Raw genomic sequence first — 19,550 nt, forward strand, 5'->3', positions numbered from 1 at the left:
CATACTAGTCTGCTCCCAGGGGCGCTGCACGACTGCTCGCGTTGCCCTCAATTTGTAAATCCAAACGTACTGTGTCTCCGAGCTGCTTTACCTCGCACTAGGACGCCATCCCACCGCTTGCCACCAATGTAACGGATCGCCTGGCACCCCGACTTGGTACCTCCGTTAATGGATGCTCCTAGTGCTTCCTGAAGACTCCAAGCACTCTGGCAGACACCATAATCACCGAATCCGAGAAACCTTTAAATTCTCCCAAGCGTATGAATGCTGTAGACCATTGAATAGGAACCATACGAATAGGCCTGTACTCCTAGCAGTCAACTGGAACAGCATACAATCAATCCTTCCCCCAATAATGAGACGACACATCACTTTGAGGTTAAAACAGGAACTCTGGACTGGCTCATCCAGCCTGGCTTTTATTACACTAATCCACATACAGGCCACACCCAGGGGGAGGCATAAAATAACCAATCACATACATGGTTCAGCCCACACATCCCCTCCCCTCAGATAACATTAAACTCAATTATCCGGTACACTTTTTCAGCCCAGTTCTGGATGTACCCCAAAACCCGGGGGTACACCTTTAAATCCAGCATCGCTGGATAGCCCTTATTCAGGGGGACAACATATCCAAAATTCAAGTAATTCGGATGAATGGTTCGTGAGACATGGGGTTCCAAAGATTTGACCGACCGCATGGGTAAAGTATCCGAAAACAGTTCCATGCATTTTGGCCCTGCGGTCGGTCACAAACAAGGGAATGAAAACAGGCGAATTGCCTGTGTTATAGAGCCTGGAGAGGGTTTGAATGAATTCCCTTGTTTATGGGGTTCTTTCTACCGAACGGCGGGTCATTCGGTAGTTTCCACACGAATTTCTGGAAGTATGGAGGTCTCAGCGGTGTTTGCCTAGTCAAGTGTCCGATTTTAGTTCCAGACACTCGACGGCAAAACACCGCTGTTCGGTAGTTTAAGATGGCCGCCGCCACGTGTTTGTTTCCCGAATGGCGGCCACCCAGAGGACAAAGAATACATTACACTGATTGCCAATTACCCGTTTGCAACATTGTTGCAAACTGTAATTGGAGGCACACTTATTCCTGGGTGGTCTGGTTGTTCGGTAGTTTCACTCAATATAATGAATGGAGTGATTCTACCGAACAATCAGGTGAATGCTGCATACATATCCCAGGTTAAGCTTAACACACAAATACACATATAATATTACAGGCAGTACACTAGAATATGTATCACAGTCTTAAAGGGACAGTAGTCCCAAAAGTCCCAATATGTCCATAGATGCTGTTAAAAGGGCCAGTAGCAGCAATATACAGTACAATATGCCCCAAATAACCCAGGGGCCATAGTCAGTAGGTAGGAGGCTAGCAAACAGGCTTCTCCAGGGCCCAGTGGCGAGGTTGGTTTCGCCACAGCTTGCAACACCCAAACCATGCTTGAAGTTGGTCAAATAGGTCTTCCATCTATCTTTTGAACCACTGGACCAATTTGTATGATTTTGACACATGTTTGTATTTGGAGTATGCTGATTCTGAAAATGTAAGTTTATGTGAATGTGATGTATACTTTTATGAATATTGTGTAAAACTGTGTATTTTCCTGCCTGTGATAATTACGTTAGCCCATTGTGTTCAGTAATTGTATCACAGGCAGAGGGGAGGATTTCTGCTGGTATGAATGGGAGTGTTTAGCTGTGTTGTAATGTATTGATTGGTTTGTTCTTCAAAACCCTGTGGGCGGTACTATGTTTATAAAATGGGCATAAAAGCAGAGTGTTTGATTAAAAGCTTGAGTTTTACTTCACCCTCAATTTGGAGTCCTGTCTCTTATTGGGAGAATCTGCTATAAGGGATTACTATGCTCTGAATATTCCCTTGCTATAATCACTCCTAAGAGCTTTTTTAAGAGCTTGTTCCTGCTTCGCTCTCTGAAGGAGTCTATGGTGGTTATGGTGTCTGCTGGAGTGCTTGGAGTCCTCAGGAAGCGCTAGGAGCATCCTTCAACTGAGGTACCCAGTCATGTTGCCCGTCGATCCGTTACAGTGTCTATATTGGTCAATTGTATAACCTAAAAAGACAAAAAAAAAAAATAGAGAGAATACCAAATAGTGCAATATGCCACTTATATTAAGCGTGCTTGTGAAAAAGTGTATCGAGGACTAACTCACACTTCGCAAGTCGCGTGGACGGTACAATCCCTGTCTTAGAATATGTGGAGCTTTGTTATGGTTGACGTCCATTATATATAGGAGAAAGAAAGCAGGAAAAGGCTTTTTGGTGCAGTATATCATTACAGTAATGTAAATGATAAAAAAACAACAACTCTGAAACACTGTTTTAGTGTTTCTGGTCGATACTATTCTGTACTTAGTCCCCTCATAATTGTCAGCACCAGGCCCACTGGGCTCTTAATCTGGCCCTACTTATAGAGATGCATTGACTCTATGTTCAGCATCTCCATACAGATCGTGGAGATGCTGAACATCAGGCAGCACTGACCTAGGAAGCACCTCTAGTGGCTGTCTTAGTGTCTGCCACTGGAGGTGTCCCTGGGGAGCAAAGTAAACAATGCCTCTTCTCTGTAAACACTGTTGTAGTTGTTCTGGTGACTATAGTGTCCCTTAACACTATTGACTTGACTTAACCTCAGTACAGTTCTTGGTTATATGAGCTTAAATAATGTCTTCATGTTATGAGTTCCACTCCTGTGTCTTCTCTCCGACTTTCGAGAATGTCAGAACTGGCTAGCTAGAACCAATCAGCATATGTAAAAGACAAGTGGTAATTCCATGAGGACCCATAGTCCGTGTATCATTTCCAAGGATATATAAAACAGGTTTATTTAATCTGCAAACAATATGACATTGTTGTATTAAGTATATTTAATAGTAACGTGTAATACTTGAAGTGATATGTCCATACTGTGCCTTTGGCTCTTTTATAATTTATTTATACGATTGTAGGCTCTGGGACTAATAAAACAGAAGAGTTCCAGGACTTGGAGGATAAAAAAAATCCTTCAAAAGAGCCCAGCCCATCACAGATAATCTCTCTCTTGGGTTCCGTTCTACAGCTCACTTTCTTTCTCTCATACTGTCTGTTTTTTTTTCTGTTTCCTTAAAGGCTTTTATAACTGATTCCCAGTGTGTAGATACAAAGCGTTCCCTCTAAATCTAGAGATAGCTGGATATCTGGAAGAGAGAGATGTTGGTTGTCTAGTGAAACTAAAAAAAAAACAGATTTTTGGTTTGCTGTGCTGAGATTATTATTATACGCTAGATAGCATCCCTCTTTATTTATTATCAGTATTTTTTTAAAATTATCAACCAATATATTGCTACAGTATTTGTTGCGGAACACATTTGTTCAAATATGTATTTTCATTAAATCAATGTCATCTTCAAATCGGATAACAGTTGAAAAGACTCCTTATTCTTCAGAGTCAGATTCATAACAAGTGGCAAACAGTGGTACAATTGTATTATTATTATTGGCATATATAGCGTCATCTTATTTCTCAGTGCTTTAATATAGTGTAAAGTAGACAATTTAAAGGAACACTATAGGGACAGGAACACAAACATGTATTCCTGACCCTATAGTGAACGCCCACCATTTAGGTGGCTCCCCCCCCCCTCCTTTAGCCCCCTCAGAATGGGTTAAAACTCACCTTATTTTCAGCTCTCCGCGGGTCCGCTGGCACCGGCCCCTCCCCCTTGGTGACATCAGAATTGCTGATTTTTAGCCAATCCAATGCTTTCCCATAGGGGTGGGTGGGTATGGGGGGATCCCATGGACCGTCAAGGGGCGAGCCAAACAATGTTTTGGCCAATCAGCACCTCCTCATAGAGATGCATTGAATCAATGCATCTCTCTGGAAAAAATGCAGAGCGTGGAGACGCTAAACAGCACTGCTGCCTACTATGCAGCACTGAGCCAGGAAGCACCTCCAGTGGCCACTTGGAGTTGTCCCAGGGGCAATCTAAACACTGTCTTTTCTCTGAAAAGTGTTTGCATTAAAATGCCTGAAGGCAATGATTGTACTCACCAGAACAACTACATTAACCCTTTAACAATAAATTAGGCAATAACAAGTTGTTACAGAAACAATAGGTTGATGAGGATCCTCCTCGAAAGTTTACAATCTAGAAAAGGTGAGGTATAAAACACAATAGGAAGGGCAGCGTGGAGTGTGGTAACCAAGTGGCAGGGTGGAAAAGTTGGAAGGGGAGAGTGAAGTGTGGCCCTCTAGGTTAGAGCGAAAGATAGGCTTGTAAAATAGCAATTACTCTTGAAAACTAGAGAGTCTGATGAGAGTGGTTAGGATGTTTCAAAGTAGTGGAACATCTTGTGAGAAGTCCTGCAAGCATGAGTTAGCTGCACAGGTACGAAGAGTGGACAAGAGAAGGTCACCGGCAGAGCGAAACAAGCGAGAAGAGTGAAAAATTATGGCAAATTATGGTTGCCATGGCATTATGGTTGCCATGCAAGATTTCTGTTAAACTGTTAAGAATTATAATAAACTTTATAGGTATGCATATAAATATGTATAATGCCCGATGTCATCACCCATGGTGACAAAGAATACAGATATGGCATCCACTGGATTCATTTTGCAAAAATTCATATGATGGAAAAAAACGAGCAATGAAATTTAATTAAATCATTTACCTTTGGCAGGTTCTAAGTAATATTGAAATAACATTAAATTATAACATTGTATGATAAAATAGCTTCATGCTATATGCCTATATAAATTATGCCCCTCAGGTTTGTAGACTAGAATTGCATTTCTGTGTCGGGTACCTCAGTCATACCTTGATCATAAGATGACCATTGCAGATACCCTATTGCAACGTTCGAGAAATCAATAATTCTCTTCTCTGTAGACCTATCCTTATACTAAAGGAACACTGTGGCCAAAGGCTGCTAAAAGCACACAGTATTGATTTACCTGTGAGCTGATGCTTTACGATGCTTGATCATTCTTTCATTTTTAGTTTTTCTTCCAAAAACATACTATTCTGCACATTGCAAATAACTCTGTTCATCCCCCTTTTGCTTATTTTAGTTTTGTGCATTTTAATTGAAACACAACATGCAAACTGACTCATTGTTCCATGAGACGGTCATTTTTTCTTTATATTTCATTCAAAATGTTCTGATTTTTTTGTATGCACCATGAGGCTCTCTTTTTGTACCAATCCCATCCTGCACATAGGCCCTGCTCTGTTAATAACTCTGTTCATCCCCCTTTTGCTTATTTTAGTTTTGTGCATTTTAATTGAAACACAACATGCAAACTGACTCATTGTTCCATGAGACGGTCATTTTTTCTTTATATTTCATTCAAAATGTTCTGATTTTTTTTGTATGCACCATGAGGCTCTCTTTTTGTACCAATCCCATCCTGCACATAGGCCCTGCTCTATCCAGGCAGTGATTCAGTAATTCCGTTTATTCTACCCTACATATTGCAATCAGTCACACTATCATAGCGGCTGAATACTGCCCTTGATTGAAGCAATGTGTCATGATGATTTACGTGATAGATCTCTGACGAGACCCAATAGAAGATTATTCTGTAGAGGCGTTACCAATATGTCAGTGTGTCCGCAGAGATGGAAGGGAAATCACAGGTACTATTTTCAACGGTATAGAAACGTGATGGTTAAACTGTACAGAAAATGCATAGACAACAGGCTACAATTTTTTCAGAACGTTGACGGAATGTAAATGGAGACAATTACTAAAACACAATATTTTAATTAGTGACCAACACTGATCTGTACGCTTTACTCCTTGCAGGCCTGTTGCCGAAGAAATTATTTGGTTAAATATGGAGATCTGATTGGTGGGAGTGATTATCTGACACAGCGACTTGGGAATTCTGCACATGATATATATATATATATATATATATATATATATATATATATATATATATAAACATATATAATACCTTGTACACAAGCTATCAATAGTTGCACAAACCGGGTGCATTACCAGGGCCAAAGATATCCAAAATACAAATAGTATGGCTGCACTCACGGAAATTTTCTGGTTAAAATATAGCTTTTAATGAAGTTCCATAAAAGAAATCGACGTTTCAGTCCATCATGTGGACTTTCATCAGGATATCCTGATGAAAGTCCACATGATGGACTGAAACGTCGATTTATTTTATGGAACTTCATTAAAAGCTATATTTTAACCAGAAAATTTCCGTGAGTGCAGCCATACTATTTTTATTTTGTATATATATATATATATATATATATATATATATATATATATATATATATATATATATATATATATATATATATATATATATATATATATAGAATAAGAATATAGAACTAGAATAATTTTTTCTATTTCCCTGCTTTTACATATTTCATTTGAGTTTGGCTTATACTCAATGTGGGATTGTTTAAGAACTGGGCACTGATTATAATATATTGTAATCATCCAATTAAAACAAGCATTCTGGGAAGAATAAATATCACATAAATAAATAATGAATTGAAAAAGATGAACCAACAAATTAAAACCCCATATAATCATACCCTGGTGCCGTTCCCTGGTAATGGAACAGAATTGCTGAACATACAGACTCCAAACACCATGATCACTTCCAAACACTGAAGTGGTCACAGTGTTTGGAGTAACCATTTAAGAGTCTTTTCAGTTTATTTAGTAATTAAAGCAGCACTGTCACGATTTGGGGACTTTGCATAATTTGCAAAGACCCCCAATGGTGACTTTGCCACTGGGCAGTGCGGTGGTCAGGGGGGCAGACATATGTTAATGTTTTTAACCCCTTTTCTACCGGGGGAAGGGGGTGAGTTGACATTGGGGGCACTATAGGGATTGTTTAGGACTGCACTTCTAATGTTGCTTGACATTTTAGTTAGCCACAGGTAATAATTGCAATTTAATTAAATAAAAATAAAATAAAAAAACAAGTTCTTATCACATGATTGTAGGTTGACTGTAGTGGTTTATTAAACCACAGCACAGCTTCAAATTCAAAGTATCCAACATTAAGCCAAACAGGTGGTCAAATATACAGAGAGCGCAAAACACACAGGCATGCGCATGTAACCAAAGGTGTCCACATGAAACACGCTAGGTTTTGGGGTTTTCTGTATACCCTTCGTGACTTTGTAACCTTCGTCTTGGACGAAAGTAAACAGTTGTGTTACTTTGAATTTGAGGCTTGGTTGCGGTTTAATAATCCAATACAATCACGCATATCCAAGTTTGGCTTCCAAGCTCGTAGGTGCATATAGTTCCAAATTTGCCAGGATAACATTTGGGGGGACTGTCCCAGCAAATATAGGTCCCAGGGATCTGTCTTACATTTTGAAATCTACCAGGAGATTTTATAATGCAGGGGAGGGCAGGGCACACGGACCATGCACATTGACTATTAGCAGCCTTAGTGAGAGACATTTTTTTTGAAGGTCATCCTTTAAGCATGATAACCTTACAATCAGTATGGTAAAATATGACCCAGTCTTCATTTACCTCCCATTATTCAATATAATCTGATTAAACAATGAACACTCGGTAACTATTTTAATATTACAGGCGTTACTTTTTTGGTCACATTAGATTTTTTTCCATATTTGGGACATAGATGAAGATGGTCACAGTATAGGTCAAAGTAATCCAAGTAAAAGCAAGTGATTCTAAAAGGGTTCTCAAATGTTCTCTCTCCGAGCATTTTCTGGAATGTAACTAATATTTCATGTTAGTTATTACTTTTAAAGCAAGGTTTTAAGTATAATAAAACTCGACTTGTCAGAATTAAAATGTCTCTCCATGCATGAAAGGGGAACCATCAAGTCTCTGGAAATTACGTCGTTAAATGAAACACTGAAGAACACCTATAACTTGTGTTAACCTTTTTTTTCATGTGACGCTCCGGTTTTTTAAATGTATATTATAGATTTAACAATAGACATCACAATCCAATTCAGTCCCGGCACATCCAGGACACACTTTACAATTCAGATGGACAAACTGAAATATTATTTCGATTTGTTCTTCTCCTCCACTTACTATGTTCAATGACAAAACGGGCAGAATGTAACAGTGATTCACTGTGTTCCGAAAGGGTGGAAGTCAAGGACTTCAAGGACTTCAACCACGTTCACCATCTAACAAATCTGTATGGGCCATCATAAAAAGCTAATATTGTCTTAAAAATAAAAGAATCTGATTGCTAGCACTGATTATGAGTAATTGCTGTTGTAGATATTGAAATTGATTGTTTTTTTTCTTCCTTAGGGATGATGTTGATGCAATGAAAAAATCACCATCAGACAATGCCGATGAGAAACTCAATGGTAGCCAGTCAAAGAGTATAAGTCGGATTGGCAGCAGCAATCCTTTCCTGGATATACCCCATGATCCAAATGCTGCTGTATACAAGGCCGGATTCCTTGCTCGAAAAATTCATGCTGACATGGATGGGAAGAAGAGTAAGTTACTGTCTGTTCTTTACATTTATACTGCCTATTATCCTGTAATGAGTTTTACCTGTTTTTTTAGTAACATCGTATGGTGAAGTTGTCATTTCAACATACCTATTTTCTAGCACACCTTTAAGACTCATAAAATGTGAGATATCTAATAAAAGACTCAATTCATGCCGTTGGTGACCTTGAAAATATAGTGCTTAATTCATGCATTTAAATCAGGCGTATCGAGTGTATATTAGCATAAACATTATGAAACACTTTTACCTCACTTAAGGAATGTTTATGTATGAATTACCAATGTAAAACAATTTATAAAAAAATATATTTGATAGACGTACACGGAATACACGGATTAGCCACAACATTAAAACCACCTGCCTAATATCATGTAGATCCCCCTTGTGCTGCCAAAACAGATGTGATGCATCGAGGCCTGGACTCCATAAGACCTCTGAACATGTCCTGGGGTATCAGGCACCATAAAATTTGCAGCAAAGTCCTGTGGTTTGTGAGGTGGGGCCTCCATGGATTGGATTTGTTCCAGCACATCCCACAGATGCTCAATTTTATTGAGATTTGGGGAATTTGAACTCTTTGTCACTTTCCTCAAACCATTCCTGAACACTTTTTTCAGTATGGCAGTGTGCTTTATCCTGCTGAAAGAGGTCACTGCCATCAAAACACATCACTGCCATGAAGGGGTGTAGGTAGCCTGCATCAATCTCTACATAGGTTGTACATGTCAAAGAATCAACCACGTGAATGCTAGAACCCATGGTTTCCCAGTAGAACATTGCCCACAGCATAACACTGCCTCTACCAGCCTGCCTTCTTCCCATAGTGCACCCTGATGCTATCTCTTCCCCAAGTAAACAATGCCAACTCACCTGGCAATCCACCTGATCTAAAAGAAAACGTGATTTATCTGACAGGAGTCATCATGGGCACTCTGATCGGCCAGCAGCCTCATACGCAGCAAACTGAGATGCTGTGAAAACCATAGTGAGAAGTGCGGAAGCGCCTCTAGCGGCTGTCAATGATGTTTACAGCAGAAAGGGTTAATCCTAGATGGACCTGGCACCCAGACCACTTCATTAAGCTGAAGTGGTCTGGGTGCCTATAGTGGTCCTTGAAATGATGATTATCTTTACTAGTTCCTTATGAAATTAAATTCATGGGTTGATAAGTATCAGTCATGAGTGAAGCAAACAATTTGGATCATAGAGAGGGCTCAAAAGATCCACTCAATCACTAGCCACTGGCGAGTGAGAATTAATTCCTGGCAATGTAGACATTATCCCCTGTTGAGTATCCTATGGACCATTTAGGGTAAAAATGTTAGTCCTTTAAAGTAATTTAATGAGCTCTGGTAGAGACTCATGTAAGCAGTTATGGATTATGTTAAGAGATACATGAGAGGAACTGCATATCATAAGGGGTAAATGATAACAACTGGGTATTATAAAGAGAGATACATTACATGAGAGGAACTGTGAATCACATGGAGACATATACGCAGGATACTTTAGATCATATAGAGATACACAAGAGAAAGTATATTCTGAAAGTGGGCCTTGATCCAGTTGACTTTTCTTTCTTATGAAAAGCATTGTTGTGCACGTGCTCTGTTTCCCAATGCTTCTGTATGATTGGGTGGAAGATCATCAATATTGGACGGAGGGAAGCTGGGAGACCATCTCACTGATGGCTTTATAGATGAATTAAACATTTTATTAAGTGATATTGTGGGAGGAAAGGGGCCAAGGAAACTTACCAACATTCCGGTGTTATAAATAAATATATTTATTGATAATGTTTTCAGTGATCCAGGCAATAATTCTAAGACACTCTTTGTAAACCTCCAATCTTTGTATGAAACAAAATAAATACATAAAAAAATAATCCTCACACAAACTGCTAAATGGAGTGTGACTCAACTGCACAGATAACCAATGCTAATCTTTATTGATGTTCTGGCTTTCCTCTTCCTCTCAAGTGACACGTTTGAGACAAGCTCCTTTTAAAAAAAAAAAATGTTTATGTAAACTGAACATAGTGAAAGAATTTTCGTTCTACGTCATACTTTGATGGTGTTATGGAAGCAGAGAGCGTGCAATGTCCTTTTTTTTTATTTTTTTACATTTTTTTTAATTTTCTTTTTTTAAGTTACATCCTCATCATAATAAATTTAAAAAAGAAGCAATTCTGCTTTTAATTTTTAATTAACGTTCCACCATTTAATTTCTTTCTTATGAAACAATTTGTCAAATAATGACATGTCATATTAGATTCGAAGTCTGCTACCTGTGTTATTAATGAGTAGAGAACGTTGTCCTGCACACTAAATATGTAGTAATTATACCTACGACTGGTACCCTGTACAGGACTTGTTCAATCCCGAGTGCTTCAAATGAAAGGAATAGCATGTCAAAAGTGGTATTTATTATGTCAAAGAGATGGCTTGATAATGGTCACTCTGTGACCAGAAGGTCATCTTCCCTGTGACAGAATAAAAAAGCCCTCTCTCACACTTTCATTTGAGTGTTTTTTATTCCTTTCATTTTAAGCAGTACTAATGTTCTGTAATTAAAACATCAGCTCGGGGGATGTTTAATTTATTTTAATTGAATTGTTTATTGCTTTAGCATTCTTTCGATACATATCATCAGGATTACCACAATACAGTAACAAGGAGCAGCAAGAGTTGTTTCAGAGATACGCACATAGCAAAATTAAGTTGTTTTGGTGCCAAAATGTCCCTTCACAAATGGTGTAACCCCAAAGTTGGCGCTCCAGCACCATTCCTCCCCCCATACACATCTTGTTTCTGAAATTCAGCTAGAGGAATCATGGATTGCTCAGATCCGAGCAGTAGCTCCCCATTTATATAAAAAGGTATTTGCCTTTTTTTTTGTAGAAACCGGGTGATAATACGGACAGCAAGAAATGGAGCTGGAGGGGCAACTTTGGGGTTAAACGTTTGTGAAAGTTTTAACCCCTACAAGTAAGGACGCGCCAGGGACCTCCTGGCACCATAACAACTTTAAAAAAGTATGCTCCCTCTCCCTAACTGATCAAGAAGGTTTTCATTACCAGCCCCTTAAAAAAAGCAAACCTCCATGAATAAAAGAAATGTCTCCCTAAATTACTGTGACTAGAACTGCTCTGCTTTTTGTTGAATATGCTAAATAAACTAAATGAATGGTTTATTTGGTTCATTTAATGTTAATGTAGAATAACATGTATGCTTTCAGTTGATCTGTTGCATTTATTAGAAGTAATAATGATTTTTGTTGGTGGAGGTAGGACATAATTTTACTGGAAAAATCTAATTATTAACGTTTTGTAGTTACGGCAATAGGTGCGTCTGTGCATTTTCCGAATCTTCACATTCATACCAATCACCCCCAATAATGCAATGAGGCAAGAAATCGCTAAAAAGCTTCCCTACACTGTACCACAAGTGAAAAAGCTATTTTCAACTGACAGCTCTACAAAATTAAATTAACCGTGGGCGCTGGCTTTTATATTAATGGATGAATGTTTCTAGATTATAATCAGTGACTGATTCTTTAGTCTATGCATCATAATGATCTTTGGCCTTGTGAAGCGCTACTTAGGGCATACAACAAGCTTGGGATTTCATTTAATCACTGTCAGTAATTCTTCATTGCTCTCTACAAATCAAATTGCTCCTCCCAGCACAGTACACCATTTCAAGTGTTCTATTAGATCATTTAAATTTACCATTCAAATCCATTCATTCTATCTTCTTGTTATCTCTTAAAATCAACATCCAACCACGGTGTCCTGAATCCATTTCTTAATTGATAAACGCAATTAATTTTCATGAATATGCAAGGAATATTACAAAGTACCTTTTAGCATACGGTAATTAATTTATATCAGTCCTAAGCAATTTAAAAAAAAAAATAAGAATATGATCATAAGGATGGAGAAACGTCCAGCTCAACATCTAAATATTAGCTTTAATAATTTTTGTATGTGTGTAATAATTCCTAGAATGGGATTAGCAACCAGGAAAAATCTAAAGTTCCCTGTCATGGCCATTAAGCTTCTTATCTCTGTGAGAAGTTTAAAAAATTGATTTTTTTTGTTAAATGCCTACTCACATGTATATCTGACCTATGACAGTATACACATAGAATTGTTCTCTTTGTGATATTTTATATGATTATGGATCTTCATTACATCCTCCTGAATACATCTTGTCTCCCAACAGTACCACTTTACACAGAACAGTCTCAATTCCGGGGTCCACTCCCGCTTTAGCTTCCTGGTGGGCCCTTGGTGATTGTCATATTGATCCTAAATGTCTGACAATAAAAAAATGGGACTTATAGAACCATAAATACTTCAATGAGCTATAGTAGTAGTAGTTCTGGCACATAAAGTGCCCCTTTAAATGTAACTTCACTCATTGGCTAAGTCTGTATGGTGGAAAATGAAATACTTCCATATGGTATCAAGTAATAGGCAGCAGTACGCTTCTATGCAATGTGGACTTTCATTAGCCATTTAGCTGCTGATTACTGCTTTTGTTTCGCTGTACTGAAGATAACTAGTCACCCTCTGCAGTTCAAAAGTACAGAGGAAAATAATCAATCGGGAATGTCAGTGTTTACAAGGGTGAAAAAACAAGTTACGTAGTGTTAGAGTGGACCTGTTGTGAAAAATGTTTTACGTACCTGAAATCACTCCTATATACATTGAATACTAGAGATGTCCCGAACAGTTCGCCAGGAACTGTTCGCCGTGTGCGTGGTCACCGCGGCGGGGGAACATATGCGATGTTCAGTCAGCCCCCTATTCGTCATCATTGAGTAAACTTTGACCCTGTACCTCACAGTCAGCAGACACATTCCAGCCAATCAGCAGCAGACCCTCCCTCCCAGACCCTCGCACCTCCATGACGAATAGGGGGCGGACCGAACATCGCATATGTTCGCCCGCCGCGGCGACCGCGAAAAAGCTATGTTCGCCGGCGAACAGTTCCCGGCGAACTGTTCGGGACATCTCTATTGAATACACCATACTGTGCCCTCCAATAATATTGGCACACTTGGTAAATATGAGCAAAGAAGGCAGTGAATTGTCTTTATTGATTAACCTTTTGATCTTTTGTTCAAAAAAATACACAAAAATACTCTGCTCTCATGGATTTCAAACAATTATCCCCAAAATGTATATATCTCTGTTAGATATATGTGTGACACAAATATTGGCAACCTTTTAGTCAATACTTTGTGCTACCTCGCTTTGCCAAGATAACAACTCTTCTATAATGCCTAATGAGGTTGGAGAATACATTGCAAGGAATCTGAGACCATTCCTCCACATGGAATCTCTCCAGATTCTTCAAAGTTCAAGGTCAACACTAGGAGACTCTCGTCTTCATTTCACCCCACAGGTTTTCTATGGGGTTGTGGTCAGGGAACTGAGATGGCCATGGCAAGATCTTGATTTTATGGTCAGTAAACCATGTTTGTGTTAATTTTGATGTATGTCATGGATCATTGTCCTGCTAAAAATATCTGTTAATATTGGATAGAATCCATGATGCCATGTATCCTAAAACAAATGTCTAGGTCCTCTGGCAGAAAACCAGCTTCAAAACATTAAGGAGCCACCACCATATTTAATTTCTGTTAACTTTCTGTGTGCGTCAAACCCACCTTGGGGATACTATGGAAATGGGCATCATTTTCTCACATGTTTCATTTCACTTTAGTTTCCCATCATCTTTTAATTTCTCACATGTGATTTTATCATTGGATAAAGTTCTCCCTACCAACGATATATCTCACCATCTGAGATTGGTTATATCTCCATGGTGCTTGGTTAATTCTGGTCAGACCATCATATTTAGTGACTTGCCTCACCCCCTTCCCCAGCCTTAATGGCTAGGGATATCAAACGCAGCAAGCCTATTAGTGTAGCGGAGAGCCGATCTTGCACAGCTATTCTCCACTAGAGATTCCAGTGAGGCTCAGGAACAAGGTGATGTTAAGTCCATAGGCAAGGTTTCCAGCAGGTAAAGTAATACAGCAGTATCCCCATCGCAATCCCAATAACTGGACGACACACAGTTTCAGGAGTAGACTGACAAGCTTTATTCCACAGTTCCTTATAAAGCCCTCTCCCATGCAAGGGAGGAGGTTCTATCACTTAAGACATTATCCAATCTCTAAGTAGTAACCTCCCACAGATCTCCTCCCCTCCTCTAGCATCATAATCCCCTTATTGTGTACACAGTTTTCCCCGAGTTTTGGATGTACCCTAAATACTTGGGGTACATCCACAAATCCAACATCCCCAGATAGCTCTATTCTGGGGGACCAACATACTTAAAAATTAGCCCATTCGGATGAATGGTTCGTGAGATATGGGGTTCCAAAGATTTGACCGACCGCATGGGTAAAGTATCCGAAAACAGTTCCATGCATTTTGGCCCTGCGGTCGGTCACAAACAAGGGAATGAAAACAGGCGAATTGCCTGTGTTATAGAGCCTGGAGAGGGTTTGAATGAATTCCCTTGTTTATGTGGCTCTTTCTAACGAACGGCGGGTCATTCGGTAGTTTCCATACGAATTTCTGGAAGTATGGAGGTCTCAGCGGTGTTTGCCTAGTCAAGTGTCCGATTTTAGTTCCAGACACTCGACGGCAAAACACCGCTGTTCGGTAGTTTAAGATGGCCGCCGCCACGTGTTTGTTTCCCGAATGGCGGCCACCCAGAGGACAAAGACCACACTGCACTGATTGCCAATTACCTGTTTGCAACATTGTTGCAAACGGTAATTGGAGGCACACTCATTCCTGGGTGGTCTGGTTGTTCGGTAGTTTCATTCCCTTGTTTTATTTGAATGATTCTACCGAACAACTAGAGGAATACAATTCTTTACATCCATTTAACTGTCATTATACCCGGATACCATGCTTTCTATACATGTACATACACATTAAACCAGCCATATGACCAAATACACTTATTCTCATACATGTCGTGGGACAGCCCGGTACCAATCCGCTACACTGCTCCCCCTTGCCCACAAGCCGGCATACACAGTCTGATCCAACACGGATCGGCTTGGGGATGTCCGGGGGCTCACGGATCATTTCTCTAAGTCAGTTTGTCTTGACAACCCGTCAGCATTTCCATTCTGCTTACCCGGCCGGTACTGGATATTAAAGTCAAAAGGCTGTAGCGCCAAACTCCAGCGCAGCAGCCTGGCGTTGTCTCCAGCCACCCGGTTCAGCCAGACTAACGGGTTGTGATCCGTGAGCAAGGAAAAGGGCTGTCCATATAAATAGGGTTGTAGCTTCTTTAGGGCCCACACCACAGCCAGGCATTCCTTTTCGATGGCGGCGTAGCTTACTTCTCGAGGTAACAGTTTGCGACTGATGTAAGCCACTGGATGTTCCCCGCCATCGGCCCCGACTTGACTCAGTACTGCCCCCAATCCAAACATAGAAGCGTCTGTGTGAACAAGAAAACGTTTAGTTGGATTGGGAGCTGCCAAGACAGGGGCATTTATCAGTGCATTTTTCAATTGTTGGAATGCCTGCTCACACTCCGGGGTCCAGTTTACTTGGCGGGGAAGGTTCTTACGGGTCAGGTCAGTGAGGGGTTTGGCCAGGGCGCTATAATTGGGAACAAACTTCCGGTAATACCCTGCTGTCCCTAGAAACGCTAAAACCTGGGTCTTAGTCCTAGGGGTGGGCCACTGGGCTACAGCCTCTACTTTGGCAGGTTCGGGTTTTTGTTTACCGCACCCTACTCTATGTCCCAGGTATTGTACCTCAGCCATGCCGATACTACACTTGGCCGGCTTCAAGGTCAGACCTGCTTCCCTTATCCTATCTAGTACAGCTCCGATGTGAGCTAAGTGTTCCTGCCACGTATTGCTAAAAATAGCAATATCGTCCAGGTAGGCACATGTATAGTCCTGGAATCCATCTAGGAGTCGATCCACCATCCTTTGGAAGGTGGCTGGGGCGTTTTTCATCCCAAATGGCATGACCTTAAACTGGTACAAGCCAAATGGGGTGACAAAGGCCGACTTCGGGATGGCGTCTGGGGCCAGGGGGATTTGCCAATACCCTTTACACAAGTCAATAGTGGTGAGGTATTGGCCCCTGGCCATTCTGTCCAGTAACTCGTCTATCCGGGGCATCGGATAGGCGTCAGATACAGTCTTCTCGTTCAATCTCCTATAGTCCACGCAGAAGCGGGTCGTACCGTCTCGCTTTGGTACGAGGACTACAGGAGATGCCCAAGGACTGTCTGAGGGTTCAATCACCCCCAGTTGGAGCATTTCGTCGATCTCCTTACGCATGTTTGCCCGTACCGCTTCTGGAATGCGGTATGGCGTCTGGCGCATGGGTAGTTGCCCTGGGGTCTCGACCCGGTGAGTTGCCAGAGGCGTGTATCCAGGTACATTAGAGAACGTGTCGCGTTTCTCTTCCAATAGTTGCTGTACCTCGATCCGCTCCTGTGGGCTCAGCCGATCTCCCAGCGTAACCTCCCCTAAATCTCCGGACAGCTGCCCATCCCCCAGCAAATCGGGGAGGGGTAAGCTGTCAAACTCTTCCGTGTTAGGGGCACAGATGGCGGTTACCTCCTCAGTACGCTCGTGGTAGGGCTTCAGCATGTTCACATGGAGCATGCGTCGCCCCCCAGTCCCTGTGCAAGGGCCGATAATATAGGTGGTATCGCATCTTTGCTCCACCACCTTATATGGGCCCTGCCAGGCGGCCTGTAACTTATCATGTCGGACAGGTTTTAAAATTAGTACCTTCTGCCCGACCTGAAAGCTACGGTCCCTGGCTCCCCGATCATACCATGTACGCTGGCGGGTCTGGGCCTCCTGAAGGTTTTCCCGTACCGTCTTGGTCAACGCTTCTAGTCGGTCCCGAAAGGCCAACACATATGGTAGGATGGGAGTGCCATCTGTGCTCCGGTCTCCCTCCCAATGCTCTCTAATAAGATCCAATGGGCCTCGGACCCTCCTTCCAAACAATAATTCAAACGGGGAGAACCCTGTGGATTCCTGCGGCACCTCCCGGTATGCAAATAGGAGGTGCGGCAGGAATCGTTCCCAGTCCTTGTGGGTCTCTGCGAAGGTTCGGAGCATCTGCTTCAAGGTACCATTGAATCGTTCGCAGAGCCCGTTCGTCTGGGGGTGGTAAGGGGCGCTGATAATAGGCTTAATGCCACAGATCCTCCAGAGGTGTTGGGTGAATTCTGCGGTAAACTGGGTACCCTGATCCGAGATAATCTCCCTGGGTAATCCCATCCGGGAGAATATCCGCATGAGGGCATCCGCGACCGTCTCAGCGTGGATGTTGGTCAGAGCCACTGCTTCTGGATACCTGGTGGCATAATCTACGACCGTTAAAATATACCGTTTTCCTGACGGGCTAACTTTATTGAGGGGGCCTATCAGATCCACCGCTATTCGGCTAAAAGGTTCCTCTATTATGGGTAAGGGGTGAAGTTTAGCCTTCCTGCGATCCCCCCTTTTTCCCACTCTCTGGCAGGTATCGCAAGTCGTGCAATATCTGCGTACTTCCTGGCTAATCCCTGGCCAGAAGAAACTCTGGGTTAGTCTGTACCTGGTGCGACTAACCCCTAGATGTCCGGATAGCGGAATATCATGCGCTATCCGGAGTAATTCAGCCCGGTACCGCTGTGGTACCACTAATTGTCTCCTCGCTATCGGGTCTAACCCCGTAATCTGTTTGGTTGTTTCCCTGTATAAAAGTTGTTTATCCCAGATAAACTTCTCTCCCTCCGCCCCGGGGGAACCCGTGCCAACCTTGTCCCTATACACCTGAAGCGTGGGGTCTGTTGCGACTTCAGCTACAAATTCATTAGGTGGAGCCCAGGGGACACATTCTAGAGGGGGGGTAGGGTTGCTTACCTGGACCTCCGGCAGTGTGTTGTGGTCCTGGGTGCGGGCCTGTTGTCGGGTGACTACAGGGTTGACCTCTCCTGTGGTGGGTGACTGGGGCTCAAAAGCAGAAGTGAGCCTCCCCAGATCGTTCCCCAATAAAACCTCCGCCGGTAAATGTGGCATCAACCCCACCTCCACTTCCCCTGCCCCCGCTCCCCAATGTAAATGTACCCTTGCTGTAGGTAGCCGGTACACTGCTCCCCCAGCTACCCGGACGGCAACAGTTTTGTTCAGTTTTGCCTGATCTGAAATCAGGTGGCTCTGTACCAAAGTGATGGTGGCTCCCGAATCTCGTAATCCCCGGACTGCTGTACCATTCAGATATACCGTCTGTCGATGGTGCCGTAGATTATCCACATTGGCCTGGACCGGATCTGCCTCGTGCAGTACCTCCCATTGTTCCACAGTAGTAATGGGGACTGCGGAACCATATGGGGTGGTGACTAGGTCCTGGTAGTGGTGGGCTGCGGCCGCCCTGGGTGGAGGTGGGCCTGGACGAATCCAGGTGGAACGGTCCCGTAGCTGTGGGCATTCCCTTTTATAATGTCCCCACTTCTGGCAGTGATGACAGGGGCCAGCGGTGGGTTGTCGGAACCGGGGCTGTGCAGCGGGTGGTGGAGGTGGTGGTAGCGGTCTCGGTGGAGCTGGGGTGTAGTTGTTTCCCCCGAATGTTTTAAAGGTTGCTTTTGGAGCTGCAGGTTTTTGTGACCTGCGTGCATCCAGGTAGTCATCCGCTTTCCTAGCCGCCTCGGTAAGGGAAGTAGGGTTTCTGTCCCTTACCCATTCCTGGACCTCATTGGTTACTCCCTCATAGAACTGCTCCATCAGCAACATTTGTATTACATCCTCCATAGAACGTGCCTTGCTAGCTTGCACCCACCCGAGCGCTGCCCCCTGTAATCGGCATGCCCACTCTGCGTGCGAGTCCTTCTCTGTTTTCTTTAGATCCCGGAACCTCCGCCGGTATGCCTCGGGTGTTATAGCATACCTGGCGAGTATAATTTCTTTCACTTTACTGTAATTCCTTATTTCGTCATTAGGTACAGTCCGATATGC

At 42.3% G+C, this 19,550-nt stretch overlaps 1 protein-coding gene across 5 annotated transcripts in view; it reads left to right on the forward strand.

Annotated features, from left to right (window-relative positions):
- Window positions 1–19,550, forward strand: part of PSD3 (pleckstrin and Sec7 domain containing 3) — a 492,046-nt gene that overhangs the window by 405,931 nt on the left and 66,565 nt on the right. For all 5 annotated transcript variants that reach the window (XM_063455812.1, XM_063455813.1, XM_063455814.1 and 2 more), the window contains one exon: window positions 8,324–8,517. In XM_063455812.1, the coding sequence (XP_063311882.1) occupies window positions 8,324–8,517 (194 nt within the window). The remainder of the gene's footprint in view (window positions 1–8,323; window positions 8,518–19,550) is intronic.

Source organism: Pelobates fuscus, chromosome 5, assembly GCF_036172605.1.
Source record: "Pelobates fuscus isolate aPelFus1 chromosome 5, aPelFus1.pri, whole genome shotgun sequence".
NCBI lineage: Eukaryota > Metazoa > Chordata > Amphibia > Anura > Pelobatidae > Pelobates > Pelobates fuscus.